At 36.9% G+C, this 25,544-nt stretch overlaps 1 protein-coding gene across 1 annotated transcript in view; it reads left to right on the top strand.

Annotated features, from left to right (window-relative positions):
* Positions 1-25,544, top strand: part of LOC121406051 (acetyl-CoA carboxylase-like) — a 69,407-nt gene that overhangs the window by 20,167 nt on the left and 23,696 nt on the right. The window contains exons 15-30 of the mRNA XM_041597059.1: positions 855-958; positions 1,412-1,639; positions 2,380-2,574; positions 2,980-3,070; positions 3,709-3,855; positions 4,663-4,851; positions 5,761-5,864; positions 6,429-6,642; positions 7,343-7,570; positions 9,488-9,577; positions 10,067-10,185; positions 12,194-12,271; positions 15,533-15,550; positions 20,741-20,875; positions 22,793-22,988; positions 24,018-24,116. Of these exons, the coding sequence (XP_041452993.1) occupies positions 855-958; positions 1,412-1,639; positions 2,380-2,574; positions 2,980-3,070; positions 3,709-3,855; positions 4,663-4,851; positions 5,761-5,864; positions 6,429-6,642; positions 7,343-7,570; positions 9,488-9,577; positions 10,067-10,185; positions 12,194-12,271; positions 15,533-15,550; positions 20,741-20,875; positions 22,793-22,988; positions 24,018-24,116 (2,235 nt within the window). The remainder of the gene's footprint in view (positions 1-854; positions 959-1,411; positions 1,640-2,379; positions 2,575-2,979; positions 3,071-3,708; positions 3,856-4,662; positions 4,852-5,760; positions 5,865-6,428; positions 6,643-7,342; positions 7,571-9,487; positions 9,578-10,066; positions 10,186-12,193; positions 12,272-15,532; positions 15,551-20,740; positions 20,876-22,792; positions 22,989-24,017; positions 24,117-25,544) is intronic.

Genomic DNA, 25,544 nt, shown 5'->3' with positions numbered 1-25,544 from the left:
GTAGAGTAGAATCATGTCTCACCTTATTTAAAATGAATTAGTTCATGGAAGCCCAAGGTTTTGACAAGCGACTACCTGATTATTATTATTATTTGTTTGGCGTCACCTGTGCCTGGGAGGCGAAAAGCAAACTGAATCACTATGACCCGCAGGTCTCTCCTCCCGATATAACTGATTGGGGGGAATGCAGGTGGACCACTACACTGGGGTTACCCCCTACTCTTATACGAATAGTGCAGTGGGTTCTTATCATGCAAAGGTGGTGACTCTCCTCTACACGGGGCCTCCATTTAACGTCCTATCCGAGGGACGGATGATGAGCCCCATTGAAATAAAATTGACATACATATAGTTCATCAACTGTTTGAAACCAGGTGGGTGTTTCATAAAGCCGTTAGAAAGTTAAGAGTGATAATAAGAACGACTGGTGAACCTTTCTTATGCACTAACCATCACCCATGAACATTTAATGGTGAATACCATTTACCACAAGAAAGTATCACCAGTCACTCTTACAATGTAACTTACATGTACGAACAGCTTTATGAAACACCCTTCAGTCTAATTTACACCGACTACAGTGGGGATAAGTTGTTCATATGGCCATATCTTATGCCTCCATGGACTGATTAATTTTGGAATATAATTTTATTTTCATCATGAACTGCTGAAGTATGATATTGAAAAACAGTGTAAAAACTTTGTTTCTTGTGCCATCATCGTATTGTATCTACATATTACTCTACTTATCAACCCTTTCTGTTTTGCTTCAGTTTACTTTATTGAGTGTTAGTATTTTTCCCCCATTAAAGATACTGTATGACAGACTTTTGTTTATGTAATTATTTTCACAGGCAGAGAAACCAGACCCAATGCTTGGTGTGATCATCGGGTCCATTCACATTGCCGACGCATCCATTCATGAAAGCTTCTCCAACTACCTCACCAACCTTGAAAGGTACGTATCAGGCAAGTTCCATGACAATTGCTCTGGCGACAATGGCTCTTCCCTTAATTCCACACACTAATCAAAGTACTAACTTTAACCCTAGGTGTAACACTATTCCCTACCCTAAACCTAACCCTGCATCAGAGATATAATAAAGCCCGGAACAGTTGTCGCAGGAGGAAATGTTGTGTCACTATCAGGAGAAGAATATAATATTGTCTGAAAGGGGATATGTTTCACTATGCACTGTGGCTTATGCCAATTGATACTATGCAATGAACCCAGTAGCAATTCACACCAATCTTAAATCCATAGTGGCTTTACTGCTTAAAGAGTGTTCATTTGCTATACATAATCTGTTCATTTACATGGAGATCAACTTTGTCGTGTTTTCTAGTTTGAATTCACGTCATTATGGACAAAGTTATGACTAAAACCATAATTGCTGTCTTGTATTCACAGAGGACAGGTCTTACCGGCCAGCACCCTCAGCAACACCCGAGAGGTGGACCTCATCCACGAGGGCAACAAGTACGTCACCGAGGTGACGAGACAGGGTCCCAACAGCTACCATCTTTGCCTCAACAAGTCGACAGTAGAGGCAGAGATTCATAGGATGCCCGATGGAGGTCTCCTGGTCTCCTACGATGGCAGCAGCTACACGTCCTACCTCAAGGAACAGGTTGATAGGTAAGAGGAAACCAGATATTTTCTTCCAATTGTGGCCCTGTGGATTAGTCTTCTGACTTTGAAACAGAGGGTTGTGGGTTCGAATCCCGGCCATGACGTTATTTCCTTCAGCAAGAAATTTATTCACATTGTGCTGCACTCATCCCAGGTGAGGTGAGTGGGTACCTGGCAGGATTAATTTCTTGAATGCATAGCGCGCTGAAAGGCAGCTAAAGCTCAAGACGGTAATAATAATAATAACAATGTGCCTCGGAATTGATTATTTCTAGATAGATAGCACTTTCTAAATACCTATTATTATTAATAATTCATTGATTAATCAGTCAAGGTACAAAAACATATTACTCATTCCGAAATAGTTCAAATAATTGCAATAAATACAAATAAAAAAAACAAGTAAGAGCATTACTGCACATTCAAAGTGGAGGGACATAAAATAAAGCAAGAGCTTGTTATGAATTGGCCCTTAACAACAATTTATGCATATTCATTGACAGCTGAAAATAGGGGAAGGAAAATAGAGCTGAGCTCAGAGAATGTACTGACGTAAAAATAAAGCTTTTAGAGGGAGTTCACCCTAACATCAAGTTGATTTAAATGAATTAAAAAGTGCACAATAAATGGAGTGAAAGACAAAAAACAATGCAGAAAAAGGACATAAAAAGGAAAAGGATTTTTTACAGAATGTTTTTTATCAATCATTACCTACATGTACACTTCTGCCTCTTGTGTCTCCATAGTTACCGCATCACCATCGGTATTCAGACCTGCATCTTTGAGAAGGAGAATGATCCCACTGTCCTGCGCTCTCCATCGGCAGGCAAGCTCATCAACTTCGTGGTGGAGGACGGAGGTCATGTATACGCAGGTCAGCCGTACGCTGAGATCGAGGTGATGAAGATGGTGATGAGTCTTAGGGTCAACGAGACTGGATGGTAAGGAAGATTTTTTGTTTTGGCGATGATGATGATGAGGAGGAAAAGGATGATGGTGATGAAGATTATGATGATGGTGATGATGATGGTGATGATGATGATGATAATGGTGATGATGATGGTGATGATGGTGATGATGATGATGAGGAGGATGATGTTGTTGATGGTGAGGAAGATGATCATGGTAAAGATGATGGTTAGGATGATGATGAGGATGATTATGAACGATGATGAAAATGATGGTGATGTTGATGGTTATGAGGAGGATGATGATGATGGTGGTGACAATGATGAAGATGATAGGGATGATGATTGTAAATATTGTGATTATGATGATTATGTGCATTTGCTTTATTTTAGTAAACAGTACATCTCAAAGAAATTATCCCTCCTTCTGTCATACAGCATCCATTATGTAAAGCGTCCAGGAGCCGTCCTTGACCAAGGGAGTGTTGTGGCCAAACTGGAGCTTGATGACCCAAGTAGAGTCCAAAAGGTAGTTTTAATACATTGTAGTTATTACATGTACATACAGAAACAATTTACTTTAGCATAACAAGTAATCAATGAATGGGGTCTAGGTCACAATTGTTTGATAGTTCAATAAACTTGAGTTAAATTCAGGCATATATTTTTTCATTGGAACTTATTTTTGAAATCATGCTTAGCTCATTGTACATGTAGGTTCAGTCTAGATGGTAAGTGGGATAGTGAGGTTCAGCGTTTTTTGTAAATGAAGTGGCTACTCTTCACGTTGATTTTGAAAAAAAAAAAATTAATTGTTATTATGTTGTTGATGCTAATGTTGTGATAAGCAAGTTTATGCAATTGCAACAGGAACAGATTCTAGAACATAGTAAAATTACAATGAACAGCTGAGAGGTCTTTGTCGATAATTAGTGAACGGAAACAGCAAATCATCTCAAGAATCGGAGCTGAAAAAATCACAAATATTTTGTTTGTCCAGAGTCACAGACGAAACTGCTTTTTTGATTCACCGATTTTCAACAAAGGTTGCTTTGTCATGAAGGGCTTTTGACAATTATAGATTCTCTACGTCCCAGAAATCATCTGCAAAATGGTTGCAAAAACGCCTAGATATTATCATGGTTACCTTTCTTTTGTATCTTTTAGGCCCAGCTGTACACAGGGAAGTTTCCGGAGGCCACCAACCCCCAGAACGTTGGGCTGAAACTCAACCAGATGTTCAGGAAGACCAGAGAATCCGTGGAGAACATCATGAATGGATACTGCCTCCAGGAACCACACTTTACCAAAAAGGTGAGATGTGTCAAATGGCATGCCAGCCATGTGTCTGTTCTACATGCAAGCAGTGATGTACAAATATTGACTACTCAAGAGGGCAATAGTAAAATCTATTGCCCCCAAATGATCTTGATACTAAAGGCCTACTGTTTTCCCGGAGACCAAAGCCGTGTGTCTGGTCTACAGTGGACGGCGATGGTCGGGCCCAATCGGCACAGAATGAAAACAACACTGCTTCTGTCCACCACAAGTTTCAAATGAAACGTGTTTCAAAACTAACTCCTTGCAAAGAGGAATTGATGAACTTGCGTTTATTTCCATCTTTGATTTTGTTTTATTTGCATGATATACATTGAACATTTTTATATTTTATAAATATCACCCGATTTTTAAAGATTTGCTCAGATTGTTATTACAGTGACACATTACAATACATTGTTCTTTTCATTTTTGGTTTTAAAACCACTTACTCTGCCTGAAAAAATTGTAATGCAGTGAAATAGCGACTACCACTAAAATGGGTCTAGCAAGATCACTGCTGGTCTTCATCCAAGCAGTGATATACAAATATTGACTACTCAAGAGGGCAGTAGTAAAATCTATTCCTCCCCCCCAAATAATTTTGATACTAAAGGCCTACTGTTCTCCCGGAGACCAGGTCGAGGGAAAATACATGTAGTAAATACAATCCTCCATTTTGACCAGAGGACTGGGTTATTTGACAATCATAAAGAGAGGGTTGATTAAGTTCCCTCTGAATAAGTTTCAAAAACAGTTCCCAGTTTGTTAACCTCCAAAAAACTCTTCATTTCCCCCTTCTAGTGTAACACCATTACAGATAAGCTAATGACATCATTGCGAGACCCCGTCCTCCCTCTTCTTGAGATGCAAGAGATGATAGCGAGCATCTCTGGGCGTGTCCCGAACACAGTGGAAGCGGACATCAGGAGACTCCTCAACAACTACTCCAGCAATATCACATCCGTCCTCTGCCAGTTTCCAAGTCAACAGGTATACATTCTGGCCCGTATTCTGAAGTCGGGTTTAACTTAGACCATGGTCTAACTCTGTGCCAATGTTATGGAAAGCCAAGCATGTCAACATTTTCCTGACATTGCATGTTTCTTATGCGTACTGTGCTCGTTCCTAACTCGTGAATGGTGAAGAAAGTTATCTTATTTATCTTTCCGAAACAGTTAAGAATGATTTGAGCAAAAAATGAGCTGATACATTTATATTCATATTATTAGAGATTTATGCAAGTATTGGCTGTCCATAGTTAAACTACAACTTTAAACAAAAGTTTTAATTAAACCCATATTCAGAATACGGATGTCTGAATTTTGTATAAAGTCGAACTTGTCTTAGTGGCTGACTGTCTAATACGGCCAGTAGCCGCTCATTTTACATCCCTTTGTCACTAGCAGAACTCCTATAGTTTGAAGGCAGCTTGGAAAAGGCTGTATATTAAAAAAAATATAGCAATGTTGGCAGTCTCATATTGTCTCAAAACAGTCTCCTGATACCCGTGAAGAACTCTTTCAAGGCAATGGAAGGTTGCTACCCATGTTATAACTCTAAAAATCTAGCTTATTCTGAGCTGTCATAAAAAGTTAAAAATTTTGAAATACAAGGGGAGTTATTCATCAACATTTTTGTCCGACAATTGTCAGATCTGACAATTTTGTTTAATTTTGATTGGCTGAGAAGCACCTTTTCCGTGGTAAATGTCGGATAAATTTGGACTTGTCGGATGAAACGCTCACAAGGTTTTATCTGCTCGGCAACGACTTGCATTTTACATGTCCCTTTAACCAATAAACTACTGAAAACTGGGTAGTCCATATACAAACCAAATGGAAATGGCTGAGTTCAGCAGTCAACATGTTAATATAATTCCCTTATCTCTCATTTGACCAGATTGCCAATGTATTGGATCGCTATGCAGCTACCATGCTGCAGAAGAAAGCTGATAGAGACACTTTCTTCATGCACACTCAGGGTATCGTGCAACTTGTACAACGGTGAGTGGTTTGATCCCGTCCAAACTTGCCCGTTTTCCCGAACCAGTCACTGAAGGCCTCCGGATGCCTTATGAGGAGAATTTCATGAAACAAAATGTTAATGATTTTCACTGACTATTTTGTTCTGAGCCAATCAGATACAAGGATTTTAGTAGCTTATCACATATATGGTGAAAATGGGTGACTAGTTGTGTCACAAATTTCCCTGTTACTAGAGTAAGACCTAGACAAGATATAGATAATTGAGTCAATCCTGTTTTTTTAAATATTTTTTTTAGCTGAAAATATTGATAATGGTAATCTCTTGATTAATCAAAGAAGAGAGATACCATCAGGTTCATAGCATACCTGTATTCATGATAATAAACTGTTTCTCCTAAATAATAAAATCTTGTGATGTAAATTTGTTATATTCCATCTGACTTTGATGGAATATAGTTATGGAATCCAGTGTGTTGCCTTTCATTCCATTTAATCAGCTTCTACTAAATCTTAGGCCTGGAACCAGTTTAATGTAAATATATGTACACCTCAATAACATATTTTGATCATCACCTTCCGCAGCTATCGTAACGGGATCCGGGGCCACATGAAGGCCATCATCCAGGAGCTGCTCCGGCATTACTTGGACGTGGAGAAACGGTTCCAGCATGGCCCTTACGACAAGTGCGTCTTTGCGCTGAGGGACGAGTTCAAGGGTGACATGTCGACGGTCTTCAACATCATCTACTCTCATTCCCAAGTCCAGAATAAGAACAAGCTGGTCGTAGGCCTCATTGTAAGTACTTATGTAGCAGCTGATGTGGTTAAATAGCACACAATAAATGTTCACCCATATTCTGACTCCCGCTTAACTAAGACTCTGGTGTTTAGGGATACAGAAGGCAGAAAAAGAAGCATGCAGTTCATGCAGAACATGGAATTTTCAGAATTTTGTGGAAAACACAATTTTCCAGGCCCCAAAAAATGAAGTACGAAAGAATAAACTGAAAATCAAAGTAGAATCCAATGAAACAAATTGCATATTAAATTGAAAATCTGGTCATCAACCCTTGTGGCCTTTTGCATGTGTTTGTCAAGTTTTTTCTGCATTTTTTTATTATTTACACTTACATGTACACTTTTGTGTTGCATGTATGTTATGTAAATGTCATAAAACAACATGATTTGTGATGTTAAGAACACCAGAGAATAATTACCAAACTGACATTTTTATTATTATTATTTGTTCGGCGTCAACTGTGCCTGGGAGGCGAAAAGTGAACTGAATCACTATGATCCGCAGATCTCTCCTCCGTTTTTAGAAAACAGAAAACTTGAGTCTTTAAGCCACTAGTAAGAAGTTATCATTTCCTTCTTATTGAATAGTAAGGTTATACCCTTCTACTGATCTATCTGCACATTTACATATTCTGTACCTTCCTCGAAATCATCAAATTGTCTCATATGATTTTCCAAACTGGTTTGATCTCTTGTAGGATCGGTTGAGCAGCCGTGAATCTGGTCTGACCGACGAGCTCACCCAAATCCTGAGCGAGCTGACCACCCTCAACAAAACCGACAACTCCAAGGTGGCGCTGCGGTCGCGCCAGGCCCTGATCGCCGCCCACCAGCCATCCTACGAACTCCGTCACAACCAAGTGGAGTCCATTTTCCTGTCTGCCATCGACATGTATGGGCACCAGTACTGTCCAGATAGCCTCAAGGTTTGTGGACCTCTTACTGCATTCAGAAGTCAAAATTGTAAAAAAAAATAGTTGAAACATCACTGAAGTATTATGAATTTGTCTACAAGACATTTGCTCCTGTGACATTAGCTCTGGTCTTGATATCTAAAAGGGTATAGGCCCAAATTCTGAAGTCAGGTTTAACTTAGACCATGATCTAACTCTGTGCTAAAATTATGGGAAGCCAAAAGTGTCAATTTTTTTTACTATTAAGTTGCATGTTTCTTATGTTCTGTGCTCTTTCCCGATACATCGATGGTGACGGCAATCATCTATTTATACTTCCTAGACAATTATGAATGGTTTGAGAGCCAAATGAGCTGAAATATTTTATCTCTACTGTTATAGATTTTTGTAACAATTGGCTGTCCATACATGTACTTTAACCCCAACTTTAAACCTGGGTTTAAGTTAACCCTATCTAGGCCGGGGTATTTTGGGAGTTCCTATGGCCGGGGGGGGCCTCCCAGGCCCCCCCTAAGATCTCGGCCGTCGACCGCGTGATCGCGCCGAAAATTGGCACGCGGGTTGCCTGGGGCATAATCTACAAGATTGTATAGTAATTTATTTCATGCGAATCGCGATTAAGTGATTATGCTAATTTATGCGTAATTAGTATGCGAAATCATACTTTTCCCTCTAACTCCCTAAATAAAGCTCTAAATGTACTAATTTTTGGTATAGAAACTCTTTGTGGTGTCCTTAGCAAGCGTACATGAAAAAAATTGTGATATCGAATCATTTTCTTATGTATTATATTGTTTTTTGCAATTTCTTATGTATTTCTTTGTTTTTTGGACCTTTTGTTTTTCATTGTTTTTTCAATGAAATTTGTTGGGGACTCTTCTGTGATCATAAAAAGCATAAAATGAATACATTTAGACTAGAAAAACAATAAATAATCATACATTTATGAATTTTGGTTGAAAACACAATTTGCATTGACTTTGTACACGAAATCACGTTTTTGAGCAATTTTCGGTCTGACATGCACTTACATAATGTTGCGTAATTTCGGAACCACGTACCCGGGTGATGCAAAATTGGTCTCAAAAGTTGCGCAAGACTTGAAAGTAAAAAGTCAGCGAGCGGCGCGGTCAAAAAATTTCGCACGGCGAAAATATCGCGCGATTCGTTGAGGGGGGGGCCTCCGAGGCCCCCCCCCGGCCTAGATAGGGTTAAAACCCGACTTCAGAATACGGGCCATAGAGTTTTGGTTTATAATGTAAGGATAAGGATTGGGCTTTATTTAGTCTGGGAGCTTAGGTTTTATGTTGGGGTTAACATGCAGATTTTCCATCAGAGCAATTGTCGCCAGAGCAATTGTCGCTGGAGCAAATATCATGGAACCAACAATGACACCCATTCAATCTCTGCTAATCAACTCCAGTGTTGTTCAATACTTAGATAAACAAAAAATAAGTTGTATTACATGAAAATACATGATTGGTGAATGCCTCTTTAATGAGTTAAATTTCTCAATTTGCTCTGATGTATACATGAATACAGATGAGTTTTTTATACAATAAATGAATTCACTAAGAAAATTATTTACCTATCAAAGAAATCCGTGTGGCAGCCTGGACAACTGTGATGTTTGAAATTATTTCATAGATTAAAAGAATAAGAAGGAATCATATAGATGATTTATGATTTGATATTGATGGCTCCGTGTAAGTCCATGTGCTACAAAGATTGCTTTTCTGCACATTACATGTAGGTGGTACTGTACGTATTATGAATCTATGTTTTTGTACGTGTCCTTGTTTTCTGAAATCATGTATGTATTTCACTGTGGCACCTACATTGATAATTTATCTCAAAGTGCGCAGAATAAAACTGACATGATTGTGTACAGCTTATTGTTGATGTTTTCAATTTCCCTCCTTTATTTAGAAACTGATCATGTCCGAGACGACGATCTTCGACGTCTTACCAGATTTCTTCTTCCACATGAACTCGGTCGTCAGACAGGCTGCACTGGAGGTAAGAAAGTTGACGATATATGCTCCAGCTAAATCTAAATGTGACCTGGTAGGTGTTTCATAAAGTTGTTCGTAAGATACGAATGACTTTATGCACGACTGGTGATCTTTTCTTGTGCTATGTGATATCCGTATGTAATTGATTTATGACCTACATGTAAGAACATGTTCCAGTCATGCGTAAAGTCGTGCGTAACTTTACGAACAGCTGTTTGAAACACCCACCTGATAAGTAGATACTCTACTGTACGTGCTTTATTAAAAAGTCCTCCTTGCCCTTACTGAAATCATCTGTAATTGAGGATTTTTTTTTGACAGGGCAAATTTTCATGCAGGTGAATAGACTTTGATCCAATATTTTTCTCTCAATGACTGTAATGGACCTCCAGAAGTACTGCTGTCTCTGAAACTGCTCATCTAGCAATAAATTCTTTATTATGTTTTAGCAGAATATACCTATAGTTTTTTTCCTTTTTTACTTGTTTTTTAGGTCTATATAAGACGGGCATACATCGCCTATGACCTGAACTGCCTTCAACATGCAATGCTCTCCAATGGTTTGTGCCTTGTGGAGTTCCAGTTCATGCTTCCATCTTCCCACCCCAACAGGTAAATGGAATAGTCCATAATCATGTATCATGTATAGAGGTCATGTGATATTGTTGCCATTTCCATTCCTGCAAAGGGGGTGTGCAGTATATCTAGGCAAGATTGAACTCTTGTCTGGTGTCAAGCTCTTGGTCATGCTTGTGTGTTCCACCCCTGTCATGAATGGAACAGTCCAAAATTGTGTATCTTGAAGTAAATGCACATGATCATGCTGCTTGGTTCATTTCTGAAAGAGGGGTGTCCATCATCCATCATACTTCGTACATGGATCATGCAAGATTTGATTTTTAAATATTTTGTTTTGGCCTTCTGGAGCATGCAATGGAGTCCCTAGCAGGACTTTCTGTCACCTGCATTTTTAAAATGAAAATTGTGCAATAATATGAAGATTAATAATATCTTACTCTCTTGTATTGCAGGATTGGTGTCAAGCGTACATGAAAATGACATGATTGAATAACATTTTCCATACGACTGCACATGTTTACCATCATAAATAATTTTGCAACAGTCAAACCCATGAAGCTCACACTTGATTTAATCTCATACAGATTCGTGAACAAGTCAGCATTTTAATGCAATCATAACAGTGTGATTTAAGAGCCGCTGAAAGCATACTTTCTCTTACATCGATCACTGTTATCCCATTGTTTTATTCAGCCATTTAAAGGTAAATGCCAGACTTGGTAACGATATCAAAATGAGTTCGTATAGAATCCAATGAAATGACCACCAAAGTGTCTGTTTGTATAAATAAAACATGTGTGCCAAAGGATTCTGGAAGAAATTGTGTAATTGCTGAGAAATCAGCTAATAAGCACAGGATTCAGGTCAAGCGTCGGGCCCGACATTCAAAGCAATGATAATACACTGTCCCATGTGCGCTTATCTGTGTTGGTGATCTTCTGTGTGAACATTTTTCAGCGTAGATTTCAAGATTTCACAAAGTTCAGTTTATGTAATTGTACCAGATATAGATCCTCGATGATATACTGACAGTTAAGCCTTGTTTTACAGACTTTCTCATGAAACCAGTGTTTACTGCAACTACTGGCATTTCTCTTTAAAAGCTCCTGTGATTATATGGTACAAGTAAATTCACAATGAATCTCATTCAGATGTATTCATATAGAAGGTCATATGAAAATTTGTTTTATTAATTTTGTTCATCAATAATTAGTTATACTTCATACATATACTATCCAATACTAAATAAGATATTACCCAGTACTAATCTAAACGTATTTGATGGTTCAATAATCAGTTATGATATTCTCTAAACCTATTTATCGTATTCAGGGATGCAAACCCCCTAAAATATTGAAAAAACATCTCCCTTTAATTCAGTTCTAATATTGTAACCTTTATTCATCTTTTTCAACATTTATTGAATACTACACACTCAGGCTTATGTTTTAACTAATGGAAAGTACATGTAATAACAAATAGACAAATGCATTGAAAAGAACAAAGCAGTAAACATGTATAGTGCGGTTCATGAATGAAAGCCATATAACTTAAGCTGGTCATTATACAGTTCATTAGAATTGGCAATACAATGATTTTTTTTTGGGGGGGGTAAGAAATCACTGTTTGAAATGCATTTACCCAAACCATAACAACTTCAGCCCAGCATATGTGTCCAAAGTACCTCTTTGAACTTAGCAATGCATCCCAACTTTACCTATAATCACACTTGTGTTGACTCAGTTGGTAGATCGTCCACCTCACAATCGGGATGTCGGGAGTTCCAACCCCCAGTCGCGTCAAACCAAAAGACGTGAAAAGATGGGGAGATGCTGCTACCCTGTTGTGCGTTCAACGATTTAAGGGATAGAGCAATGTCGATCTGGCGGTACACAGTGGCTGCCGGGCCCACGATCACTTGGGCAAATTGAATTTGCGTGTGATTTTTTTTCTGATTTCTATCTTGAACAATATAATATGGATTATTAATATTATTAATGTTATTATATTATTATGTATACTCTTTGATTTCCTTTCCAAGGTTCCTTATTACAGACAGGGGCCACAATGTCCCCGGCACTAAGAGTGTCAAAAAGAAAAAGTCCAATTCCGGCTCCAGGTGAGATACAGAATGTCGTATCAGCCTTTCACAAGCCTTTCAATCTCCTTTCGGCACTTTTAATCCCTTTTTGCAAGTTCTCTGCATGTCGGTGTTCAGTATTCGATGTCACGAAACTTTTGCTTAACTTCTTCTATAACCAATTCACCACCCTCGCCTTCAATAACCATCTCTTTTATGTCATAATTTTCAATTTGATTCTTGTCGTTATCTAATTCTCCACAAATGCAGCCACAATAACCTTTTTTGTCGTAAATTTTGCTTTGATTCTTGTTACATTTGTGTATCTAATTCTCACCCACAATAACCTCTTTTTGTCATTACTTTGTCATATTTTCCTAGCAAAGTACAGTGTTGCTTTAGACTAAATTGCTCTCAAATCTTGATGTGAACCCATCAACTATCTTTGAGTGAACTGTGTCCATATTTGTTGCCTTAACAAATTCCTATCTACTCTAATATGAAATAATCTCCAGATTATTAACTTTAAATGTGAATACCTGTAATTAAATGTTTGAAAATAAATCTGCTATATTTCGTATGAAAAATTTATTTCTCATTTTCGTCACCCTCAACAAAATTAGCATCTTTATAGGAATTGAGATGAAGCAGCTATGACAATATCAAAAGTAAGGGGAACCCTAAAATAAAAAAAATCATATTCTCATTAGCTTAAGTTAAATCCCAAGCATCTGGATGTAAAGTTGATTTTTTTTCTTCAAAATTTGATTGGTAAAGAACCCCTTGCAATGTTACATGTAAAATGTGACAAATTTAGGGTCTCATTTGTAATTAGAAAATAAATATCAATTTTCTCCTGCCCCCTGTATTTTATTTCTCGCTTCGTATCCTATTGGCTGCTTTCCCAGGAAGTTGCGAAATTCTGTCCATGGTCTTTTCTCGTGCTTTGTCTGAATGATCCTAAATTGATGAATGGTTGCTTGCCGTGCCCTTCACAAAAATTATAACTCATTTGTCTTCCTCGTATTTTCTGTTCATTTTTTTGCCAATGTTTATCTAGAATGTCCCTAATTCAAAATATTTCACTAATTTCTCTTACTGAAAGCTGTGTTCACATCAGTGTAATACTGTCGCTGCGCTGTTAAAACCTTATATCTCCAAATTAAAACAATCATGAATGTTAATAGGAAGGACAACATAGAAATACATGTAGCTGCATTTTTTATATATAATCATGTATGACAACTGTGGCAATGTCATATTGTCTGGAAAAAAATTCTGTTGAGAACACTTTCATGTCAGGAGAAGGTTATTTCATCTATCATAATTTTTTGTTTAACTTATGTGATGCAAGGTTTTAACAGGCCAGCAATTATATGTCTCATTTTTCCTATTCTCATTTAACAAATGCTTAGCTTCTTGTGCTATGCATACTTTTTGTACATATAAATATATTTTATAAGTGCCTTGCATTTCTTTTTTTCAATCTAAAACTACAACTTTTGGATTTCTTTTTTGTTTTGTACTCTCTTTCACTTGTTCTCTTTTTCTTTATCTGTCTATCTTTAAATTTCCACTCTCACTTACACTTTGTATCTATCTCTTCTTCCCTTTGGTGTATCTCTCTCCTTCCTTTTGTTTAACCCTAATTCTCCCAGGGGGGGACCATAATGGCCCCCCCTCGACAATTTTCACGATATATCCGTTGCGCAAATTTTTTTGACCTCGCTGCTCGCGGACTTTTTACTTTCAAATCTCACGCAAATTTTGAGACCAAATTTGTGACGCCCAGGTACGCGGTTACGACATTATGCAACATTGTGTAAGTGCATGTCAGACCCCAAATTGCTCATAAACGTGATTTCATGTACAAATCCAATGCAAATTGTGTATTTAACCAAAAATTCATAAATGTATCATTATTTCTACTTTTACTGATTAAACCTGATTAATTTTGCCTTGTTTATGATCAGAATTAAGTCTGGAACAATTTCCATTGAAAAATTAATAAAAAACAAAAAGTAAAAAAAAATAAAAAAAACAATAAAATACATAAGAAATTGGTCTTGGTACCAACATTTTTTTCATTCATAATTGTTAGGAATGCTATAAAAATATTTTTCACCAAAAATAGCATTCTAGGAGCTATATTTAATGAATCAGAGCAAAAAGTGTGATTTCATGAATAAATTAGAATAATTAATTCATATAAAATAAAAAAAAAAGTAATTCAGTGAAATTTAACAATGCAACTGCATAGATTACGTCATTCTCTACCATCATGCCAATTTTCGTCGTTATGGCGCAATCCGCGGCCGAGATCTTAAGGGGGGGCCATAATGGCCCCCCCCCCCCCCCCCGCCCAGGAATGACAAGAATCAAAATACCCTGGGAGATTTAGGGTTAAATCTGTAAATCTTTAATTTCCTTTCTCATTTTACAGTATAATATATGTCACTCACTCATTCCACTCTTAGTATGCATTTACATCTTTGATTCTTTCTCACTATTCTACTTTTTTTTACTGATAAGAGTTGCAGTTTGTTATTTTCTCTTTTAATAAGGTTTGAATGACATTTATTGATTTGATGTTTTGTGCTTGAAAATATTAAGTACTTTTTATCTTTTTTTTATAAATTTCTATATGCTTTAATGCACAAAGGGGTATAAAATATACTTTTTAATATTGTATCCAATTATGTTGTATCAATTTTGATATACTTGTATTGTAAAATTGGCACAGTCATCTCTATTTACTAGATGAACCATGAATACGTTTTGTATTTTCATTAGACTAATTATAAGGACATATTTTCAATATTACAATATTTTTTCATGCAGCACTACTTGAAACGACAGAAGTTGCAGGGAATTCTACCGATATTTCCTTGTGAACAGAAAACTTATAAACTGTTATTTAAGTCTTAAGTACATGTAGAAATCAAGACCTGTGTCCATTGCTTGCAATACCACAAAGAGTTTCCCCAAACTGAAATTTAAATGTATTCCTTGGCTGCCCCCACCCATTTTTGTTCCCTTGGCCCCGTTGCATAAAAGTTACTATTTTGGCAACTTTGCCATCCATGGAATCCTTGATTTTGATTGGCTGATGAGCATTATTTCCATAGTAGTTAATGTACCATTGGATAGCAAAGTTACCATAATAGTAAATTTCATGCAACGTGCCCCTGATCCCCAACTACCTATCCCCCCCCCTCTTACCCAACCCCACCATACCCCTCCCATGTCATTGTTGTTATCCATCATCATTTTTGTCTCTTTCCCTTTCTTTTATGGCAGAGGAAAGAACAGCCGTGTGTAAGTCGCCCGCTGCTAAATGATTGCCGCAGTATGAGAATTGCATGCTCCCCCTCTTGTGATATTGCCAAAAGGGCTGTATTGAGAAAAAAATGCATGCCTAGAGCCCTCTATTGACAGAGATTGGCCAACTTTGGCAAAGGAATCCATTTCCATATCTTTCTCTGTATGGCTCATCTCTTTTCTTATAAAAAGTGGATATATTGAGAGAGAGAGGGGGATTTGTAAAATGCATATTAATACTTTACTTCACAGTCAAGTGTACATGCACAATGTATATGTTCAATAGGCAAATATGATCAATCTTTTTGTACATCCAAACCCCATCTTTCGCAAGTCTTACTTCACTTAAAGGACAAGTCCATTCCAACAAAAATTTGATTTGAATAAAAAGAGAAAAATTCAACAAGAATAACAGTGAAAATTTCATCAAAATCGGATGTAAAATAAGAAAGTTATGGCATTTTAAAGTTTCGCTTATTTTCAACAAAATAGTTATATAAACGAGCCAGTTACATCCAAATGAGAGAGTTGATGACATCACTCACTCACTATATCTTTTGTATTTTATTATATGAAATATGAAATATTTTTATTTTCTCGTCATTGTCATGTGAAATGAAGTTTCATTCCTCCCTGAACACGTGGAATTCCATTATTTTGACATTTTGTGCTTCAGGCAAGGAGGTCCTTATCGTCGAATTCGTAAAAATTGAAATATTGTATAATTCAAACAATAAAAACAAGAAATGGTGAGTGAGTGACATCATCGACTCTCTCATTTGGATGTAACTGGCTCGTTCATATAACTATTTTGTTGAAAATAAGCGAAACTTTGAAATGTCATAACTTTCTTATTTTACATCCAATTTTGATGAAATTTTCAGCATTGTGCTTGTCTGATTTTTCTCTACTGATTCAAATCAACATTTTTCTGAGGTGGACTTGACCTTTAATAAGCTATTAAAGCAAGTCATGGTCCTTTGAGAACATTACAGACTGTCAAAAGAACAAGAAATCAGAGACAGAAAATTTCATGAAGGCCCCATATACATAGGGGGTCGGACGTACATATTTTATGAATTAAGTTATGGAATTGCCCAAAGTTATTTTCTCAAAACAAATGCGGTAGTATGTTGATAGCCATTGTTTAGTTCAACATTGGTTAACTTTGAGACCCCCTCTTATGGAGTGCCATTTGTTAACTATGGAGCGCCATTTGTTAACTCATTTACCTATTTTTCTTATCCAGCTGCAAAAGTTGTCCAAAATAGAATTGAGCCATGGGAAGAAAAGGAAAATACAAAAATATAATGAATTCTTATGAATTATTACATTATATTTCAATTGCTACCAATATGGAAGAAAAATTATGAAGCCCAGCATTCCATAGAGGTGTGGCTTAACATTCTAGATTAAACTACATGTAGGGTGAAACCTAGGTTTAATTATCAGAAAACTGCCCAATGAGGACACTTTTTATGCTCCCTAAAAAAAAGATCTGACCAATCAGCGATGGTTTCAATCAACGTCACTCTCAATATGCCACTCTTGTTCTGCCCACCCCACCCCCCAGCTATCATCCAACGTAGAGGAGAAGTACTTGATAGTTTTATGGTTGTGCATGTCTGTACACTAAAATGCTATCAAAGCCTTGGAAATTTTGCAGCTTGTCTTATCTTTTGCTTTGCTTATTTTCTTTTTGAGTGAATATGCGTACAAGTAGAGTATTCATTTCCTTTTCTACAATGCACACCAATGCATATTTAGTTTAGTTTTTTTTTGACAATGTCATTTTATGTCATTTTCCACTTGGACAACGGTATATGTTTAACCCCACCTCCTATACAAACCCTATGAAAATACACATACATTGTACATGTATATGTCTCAGGGTGTTTCACAAATAATCATGTCTGACTAAACGTCATGCCAAATGTGCATGTGATATTCAATATATCATTGATAACTATGTAGAAGAGCACATCCTCTGAGCATATTTTTAGTATTAATGCAGAGATGTGTTTTTTTTCAAATGCAAGTAAAAGTATACAACTGAGAATATACATGTAAGGGTGATTGTATGTTGTGCATGATAAGTTTATGAAACACCCCCTCATGTCTTATATACATGTACCAGTTTGAAGTAATGATAATTGCAAAATATAACAACAAAATTGTCTAAAAAAAATGAAAAAAGGGATTTTACGGATGATAGATTAACACTGCAAATAACAATTGTATATGGAGACATACATGTACTGCCTTTAATATGATACAAATTTTGAAATGAAACACTTAAACTGCCATGAATTGCATTCTGCATGATGAGATGAAGGAAAAAAAATGGAAGGATAAATATACATATTTGTACTCTTACCTTTGTAAACTAACTTCTAATCAATACTAACAGTTTTAACATCCAGTGGTGGGGATATGGTATTCTGAATATTTCTGATAGGCTGGGGCGCAAGGTGACCTAATTCCGACATTTGTTTGCTCACAATTCAATGATGGGAAATATAGAATGACATGACGCAGACCTTAATTTAATATTCTACCTCTTTCTTTTTAAAAGTTCTTTTCTATATCTTTTTCGGCATTTGAAGAACCAACGGGGATGGGGAGGTTTCCTTAGAGGTTAGAATTGCTTCTTGTATTATATCCCTGGGGAAGTGCCATATTAGGGTGGGGGGGGGGGTGTCACCTCCTACGATTAAGAGTGAATTTTACCAAAACCAATAGTTATTAGAGAAACAGGGAAAGAGGAGGAAAGGAAGGCCTAGAAAGAAATAAAATGATTGTATTGATCAAAGAGATAGCTTGATCATAGAAATTATATAAATACCTTCCCCCCTCTTTCACCCCTCCCCTCCCCCCCCCTCACCTTATGAATTACCCTGGTACTGCCCCTTCCCTACACTATAAGTTTTAAGGTGACTTTTTTCTTCTGGTATGAGTTAGAGATACCTTTGTCTCCTTTGGTTTACACCTGGGTTTTATGTGAAAGTGGTTGAGGCAAGATGAAAATCTTGAGCAAATGGTCGTGTAGAGTTGCAAGTTAGGCATGGCAATTGCAGTGAGCAAACAATACAAGCATGCTTGGTTGAGAAGCCTGTTGAAGAAATGTCAGTATTAAAGGGGAAGTTCACCCTGACAAAAAGTTTATTGTAAAAATAGCAGAAAAAATAATAAAAAATATTGCCGAAGGTTTGAGAAAAATTCATCAAATAATTAAAAAGTTATTAGAATTTCAATTATTTGATTTGTGACGTCATATGCGAGCAGTATTCCTACATAGCGAATGGTAAAAATCAATGAAATGTCATTTTCTCAGAAAATTGAAAATGGTTTTCACTCTAACTTTTGTATATCAATAGACAAATCATTTCACACCCGATCATGAAAAGAAAACAAAATTAAGTCATCAGGAACCATACAAAATTTGAAATTCATACATTTTATATTACATAACACATGGGGCAGCTGCTCGTTTATGACGTCACAAATCCAAAATTTTGAACTCTAATAACTTTCTTACTCTTTAACGGATTTTCCTCAAACCTTCACCAATATTTTTTACTATTTTTCTGCTATTTTTACAACAAAGTTTTCTTCAGGGTGAACTTCCCCTTTAATTTTATCTTTCAGGGAAAAAATTAATAATTTATTTTCCGGGGCTATTTTTGAGCTCATTATCCCAAATATACTAATTTGTGTTAAAGTTTACATTGGACCCTATATGAATTTCAGGGGCTCCATTTTAGTTTTCCAGGGCTCTTTAGGACATTTCGGGGGCAAAATGGCCCCGAGCCCCCGTGTATTTTTTCCCTGTTATCTTTGCTGTCCAATGGTTATTACCATGGTAACACGCTGACCAGGCAATCGAAATCAAGGATTCCATGGCGGTCTCCCTTAAGATGGTAATGTTATCATCAGTATAGTTTTTTATGTGATGGGTCCTTGGACTTAAAAGAGCAAATCTACAAAGCAAGAACTAGTCAAGAGTGAGTTATAGTATCAAGTTAAAAAAAAGTGGTTAATCACACACATTATACATGTACATGTAGGAAAAGGGCAAAGCTGTACTGTTGTAGTAGTAGTACAGGGGGTACACGTACATGTACATGTAGTAGAAGTAAAAGTAGTAGTAGTAGTAGTAGTAGTAGTAGTAGTAGTAGTAGTAGTAGTAGTAGTAGTAGTAGTAGTAGAAGTAAAAGTAGTAGTAGTAGTAGTAGTAGTAGAAGTAAAAGTAGTAGTAGTAGTAGTAGTAGTAGTAGTAGTAGTAGTAGTAGTAGTAGTAGTAGTAGTAGTAGTAGTAGTAGTAGTAGTAGTAGTAGTAATAGAAGCAGCAGCAGCAGTAGTAGTAGTAGCAACAGCAGCAGCAGCAGTAGTAGTAGTAGTAGTTTGTAGTAGTAGTAGTAGTAGTGGTAGTAGTAGTAGTGGTAGTAGTAGTGGTAGTAGTAGTACATATAGCAGCAGCAGCAGCAGATGTATTCTGTAGTTTGCTATAGTCACATCAGCAGTAGTAGTAGTAGCAACTGTACAGCATTTGTAGTAGTAGCAGTAGTAGCATTTAATAGCAAAAGTAGTTACAGCAGAAGTAGGAGTAGCAGCAGATGTAGAATTAGCCTGTGATCATTGTTGCCGCAAAAGTAGGAGTGCATTTTGTATTTATAGATTTATAGGATATATTGTGCTAGGAGAAATCTGTTTCTTTTCACACTGTTGCCCCACACATTGCTTATACCTGTATACTCTTTAATATTGACAATTGTGTCATAAAAATAACATGTAATACCTCAAAAGCATATGATACTGATGGTCCCCTGTAATTTGAATCACCATAACATATACATGTACATGTAACTCATCAAACTGAACAAAAAATTGCTTGCCATTTTAAAACACTAACCCCTTCCTGGTACATGCTCTAATTTATTCCTTCTGTTATTTATATCCTTTCCAGTTGTATAACAATACAGTATATGTTTAACATGTATAATGGCTATTGTTTATCTCACTACATTGGTTGTAACAGGTCTGAATGAGAAGAGACTACATGTAAGTCTGCTCATCTAATGCATAGCAATGTATATGTATTCACCTAGACTAACACTTTCATTTCAGACTCTGATTACTGAATATGATTTAGCATGTCTTCTTTATACATTGTATGTATGTATGTAGGATCATCAAATCTCCCAGATCAGATGGCCTTCCACGAGTGGCTAGCGTCGGTGAGGAGCTAACGGGGGCGTACTTGCCCCCCTGCCAGAGGACAGGCCTCATGTGTGCCTTCTCCAGCATAGGGGACTTCGAGAAGTAAGTCCAAAGGTCAATGCACCTGCAATGTTCACATTCTCGACCAGGGCTCCGTAACACAAAGCTTAGCAATGATCGCAGAACATTTTCCTATGATTGATTCCATTGACTACAATGTACAATCAGTCGTGGAAATCAACCATACGATTAACCCTAAAAAGACTGGGGGGGGCTGAATCAGCCCCCTCTCGACATTTTTCGCGATAAATCCGCCGCGCGAAATTTTTTGACCGCGTCGCTCGCTGACTTTTTACTTTCAAGTCTCGCGCAACTTTTGAGACCAAAATTGTGACCCCCGGGTACGCGGTTCCAAAATTACGCAACATTTCGTAAGTGCATGCAGACCCCAAATTACTCAAAAACGTGAATTTGTGTACAAATCCAATGCAAATAATGTTCTTAGCCAAAATTCATAAATGTATCATTATTTTTCCTTTTACTGCTTAAAATCAATTAATTTTATCTTGTTTATGGTCAAAATAAAGTCCCCGACAATTTCCATTGAAAAAACAATAAAAAACAAAAAGTCAAAAAACAAGGAAATACATAAGAAATTTAGAAAACAATAGAATATATGAGAAAATAAATGTGATTTTGAAATATTTTTGAAATCAATTGATCAGATGCCTATGTTGAGTATGTGAAACAAAAATTAGCATTTCAAGGGCATTATTTTATTAATTAGAGCAAACTTATGATTTTACGCATAAATTAGCATAATTAATGGGACATGAGATTTTTGCAGAATTTGATGTTATATTTTTGTAGATAATGCCATGGGTAATGCGTGTGCCAATTTTCGTCGCGATCACGCGATCGACAGCCGAGATCATAAGGGGGCTGATGAATCAGCCCCCCCCCAGTCTTCTTAGGCGTCGAAATAGCCCAGTCTATTTAGGGTTAATCACTAACCTTTCTGTTGCGGTACCCAGTGCTCTGTAACATATAGCTTAGCGATTCATTATAGGGCTGATTTCTATAATTGTTTGCATTGACAATTGTGTATTATCAAATTTAAAACTCAGTCACTTGATAAATTGCTGAGCTGTATGGTACTGGGCCCCGAAGGTTCCTTGATACAGAGATCTATTGCAAAACACGCAATGGCCAATGTAAGTCATTGAGTCACCTTAGCTATTTTCAAAACACTGATGAATAAGCAGTCAGAATTAATTTTTTTAATATTTGTGATCAATAACAAAGTTTGTGTAGCTACATGTAGGCCCTGAGCACCATTTAGTGAAGTTTGTCAGCAATCTTTCAATTGTCAGACCCAACAATGTGAGTGAAATACTTTATTTCCATTTACTGGGATGTTGTAGTACTAATGGTAGTAGTAGTAGTAGTAGTAGTAGTAGTAGTAGTAGTAGTAGTAGTAGTAGTAGTAGCAGTATTAGTAGTAGCAGTAATGGTACATGTAGTAGCAGTAGTAGTAGTAGCAGTAGTAGTAGTAATAGTAGTAGTAGTAGTAGTAGTAGTAGTAGTAGTAGTAGTAGTAGTAGTAGAAGTAGTAGTAGTAGTAGAAGTAGAAGTAGAAGTAGAAGTAGAAGTAGTAGTAGTAGTAGTAGTAGTAGTAGTAGTAGTAGTAGTAGTAGTAGTAGAAGTAGTAGTATTAGTAGTAGTAGTATTAGCAGGAATACATGCAGTAGTAGTAGTAGTAGTAGTAGAAGTAGAAGTAGAAGTATTAGTAGTAGTAGTAGTATTAGCAGTAATACATGCAGTAGCAGTAGTAGTAGTAGCAGTAGCAGCAGCAGCAGTAGTAATATTGGGTAAATAGGTAATAACTGGGTACCCGACATACACATGCTTTCTATTAATCATCAGTGGCCTCATGAGACATCAGAAAAAATATTACTTTTGTTGTTAAGATAGTTTGTATCATTGTTCATGTAAAATCTATTCCGCCCCACTGTACAGATCCTTTGACGAGGTCATCGACCGCTTTGCAGACATGCATCTTAATTTCTCCCACGGTGTGGACGCGGACAACAACCCGGAACACAACTGCGAGATCGACGAGCCGATCCACATCGTCAACATCGCTATCCAGTACAAGGAGCTGAAGAGCGATAAGGATCTCGGGGAAATGTTCATGGGGTTCTGTAGAGAAAGGGTAGGTTGGACCGTGGGTGGTGTCTCATAAGGTCATTTATTGAATTATGCACGACTTTACAAGCGACCCTTTATAGTGACTAGTGACCCTTTATTGTTCTCAATCAGATTCACAGTATTTTGTTATCAGTTCTTTGTATATTCAATCCAATTCAATTTTATTTCTCTCTGCTTAAAATGAACATGTAGTAAAATACATGAGTATCACAAAGAATACTTCATACATCAAAGACATATCAGTTCATACATGTAAGTAAAAAAAAGGCATTTTAAAAGAGGACAGCAGCCAAGGAGAGTATTTTTTATAATATGGCCGACCCAAATTACTTTTAAAAAAATGAATTTTGTAGTTGGTTCTTTGCTCGCTTGTCGACTCAGTCACATTTCATTAGCATTACACACAGATTGCAATAAATCTATAGTAAATATACATCAATGGTAATGTGTGCAGTGTATCAACCCATCCAAAGTAATTGTGAGTTGACTTAGCATTGATAGTCCATGCAAAACCCTTTCAGTTTGCACCCTCAAACTAATGTGGCATAGGAGGGATTATGTCCATGGCAGGCTAAGGGGGTGTTGCAAGAAAATATTTGCGATCAATTGCAAGTATTCTGTTGCAATTTTACAACTGATAGATCAATGTTAGCTGTAGCAAATCAGATTAAACCTCTTGTTTCAATGAGCAGATAAGCAATAAATCACTAATTTGCAATTAACTGCAAGACATGTATGATTGATTTAGGGACCAAAAAAAGACTTGCAATTGATCGCAAGTTTCTTGCAACACCCCATAAGAGTTCACTTGCATTGAAATGCATTCATGGTTTTCAGATAAACTTCTTTACCTGAATAACCCAGAAGCTTGCGAGAGGATTCCTCTTCATACAATGTAGCAGCAAGTATTGTATGCAGATTAGATTTCCTTTCCATTCACTATAAAGCTTCCTCAAAATGATCGAAAATTTCATCCACACTTCAGAACTTCAGTAAAAAATTGCCAACATGTTTTTTTTTCCGCACTCGGCAGAGGCAGAAGCTGTTCGACAGGGACATCCGACGAGTCACGTTCGTCATCTTCCAAAGACGGGAGTTCCCCAAGTACTTCACCTACCGGGCAAGACTGGATGTAAGTTTCAATACATGTACATATCAATGATCAGTATACAATGTTAGGTACATTCAATTATAAATAAGACAAATTCTTTAATGGTCGACTCAATTGACTTTTAAAGGGACAATTGAAGGAGTGATGTGGAGAGATCTCTTCTTTTAGTTCCTCTAAAGGAACACCTAAGAACTACCCTTTCTGTAAATTGTAAACGAGTGTGTTAACCCTATCTAGGCCGGGGTATTTTGGGAGTTCCTATGGCCGGATCTCGGCCGTCGACCGCGCAATCGCGCCGAAAATTGGCACACGGGTTGCCTGGGACATAATCTACAAGATTGTATAGTAATTTATTTCATGCGAATCGCTATTAAGTGATTATGCTAATTTATGCGTAATTAGTATGCGAAATCATACTTTTTCCTCTAACTCCCTAAATAAAGCTCCAAATGTACTAATTTTTGGTATAGAAACTCTTTGTGGTGTCCTAAGCAAGAGTACATGAAAAAAATTGTGATATCAAATCATTTTCTTATGTATTATATTGTTTTTTGCAATTTCTTATGTATTTCTTTGTTTTTTGGACCTTTTGTTTTTCATTGTTTTTTCAATGAAATTTGTTGGGGACTCTTCTGTGATCATAAAAAGAATACATTTAGACTAGCAAAACTAAAAATAATCATACATTTATGAAATTTGGTTGAAAACACAATTTGCATTGACTTTGTACACAAAATCACGTTTTTGAGCAATTTTCGGTCTGACATGCACTTACATAATGTTATGTAATTTCGGAACCACATACCCGGGTGATGCAAAATTGGTCTCAAAAGTTGCGCAAGACTTGAAAGTAAAAACTCACCGAGCGGCGCGGTCAAAAAATTTCGCACGGCGAAAATATCGCGCGATTCGTTGAGGGCCCCCCCGGCCTAGATAGGGTTAAGCAGATTTAGCTAGTTATGTGTATGTTAGTGAAAGCCTTTGTAGCTGACAAGGGGATGTACCAAATGCACAATGGATTGGATTGGAAGTAGATATAGGTGTATAGCGGAAAAAATTGCATGGGGGCGGAGGAAAATTAACCCCCCCCCCATGATAAAAGTGCCCTGAAAACTAAAAAAGGAAGCACTAGAAATCCCCATTTGTCACATCGTTAAAGCTTATCCAATGTTGCAGATTTAGGCATTAAGTTGGGAAAAGTAGCCCCCGAAAATGAAAAAAAAAAATCCCTGGTAGATGCAGTAGGTTCTATATTTTGAAGTTCGGAGAAAATTCTTCATAGGTTCTATGTAAATATTGAATAATTATTATAGAAGTATTAAAGGTAAATTCCAGTTGTGGTAATAATATCAAAATGAGTTTGTACAGAATCCAATGAAATGACCATCAAAGTGTCTGTTTGTATAAATAAAAGTCTTATGTGCCAAAGGATTCTGGAAGAAATTGTGT

Source organism: Lytechinus variegatus, chromosome 19, assembly GCF_018143015.1.
Source record: "Lytechinus variegatus isolate NC3 chromosome 19, Lvar_3.0, whole genome shotgun sequence".
NCBI classification, from domain to species: Eukaryota; Metazoa; Echinodermata; class Echinoidea; order Temnopleuroida; family Toxopneustidae; genus Lytechinus; species Lytechinus variegatus.
The sequence above is the reverse complement of the archived record's forward strand: the minus strand, read 5'-3'. Positions and strand labels throughout refer to the sequence as shown.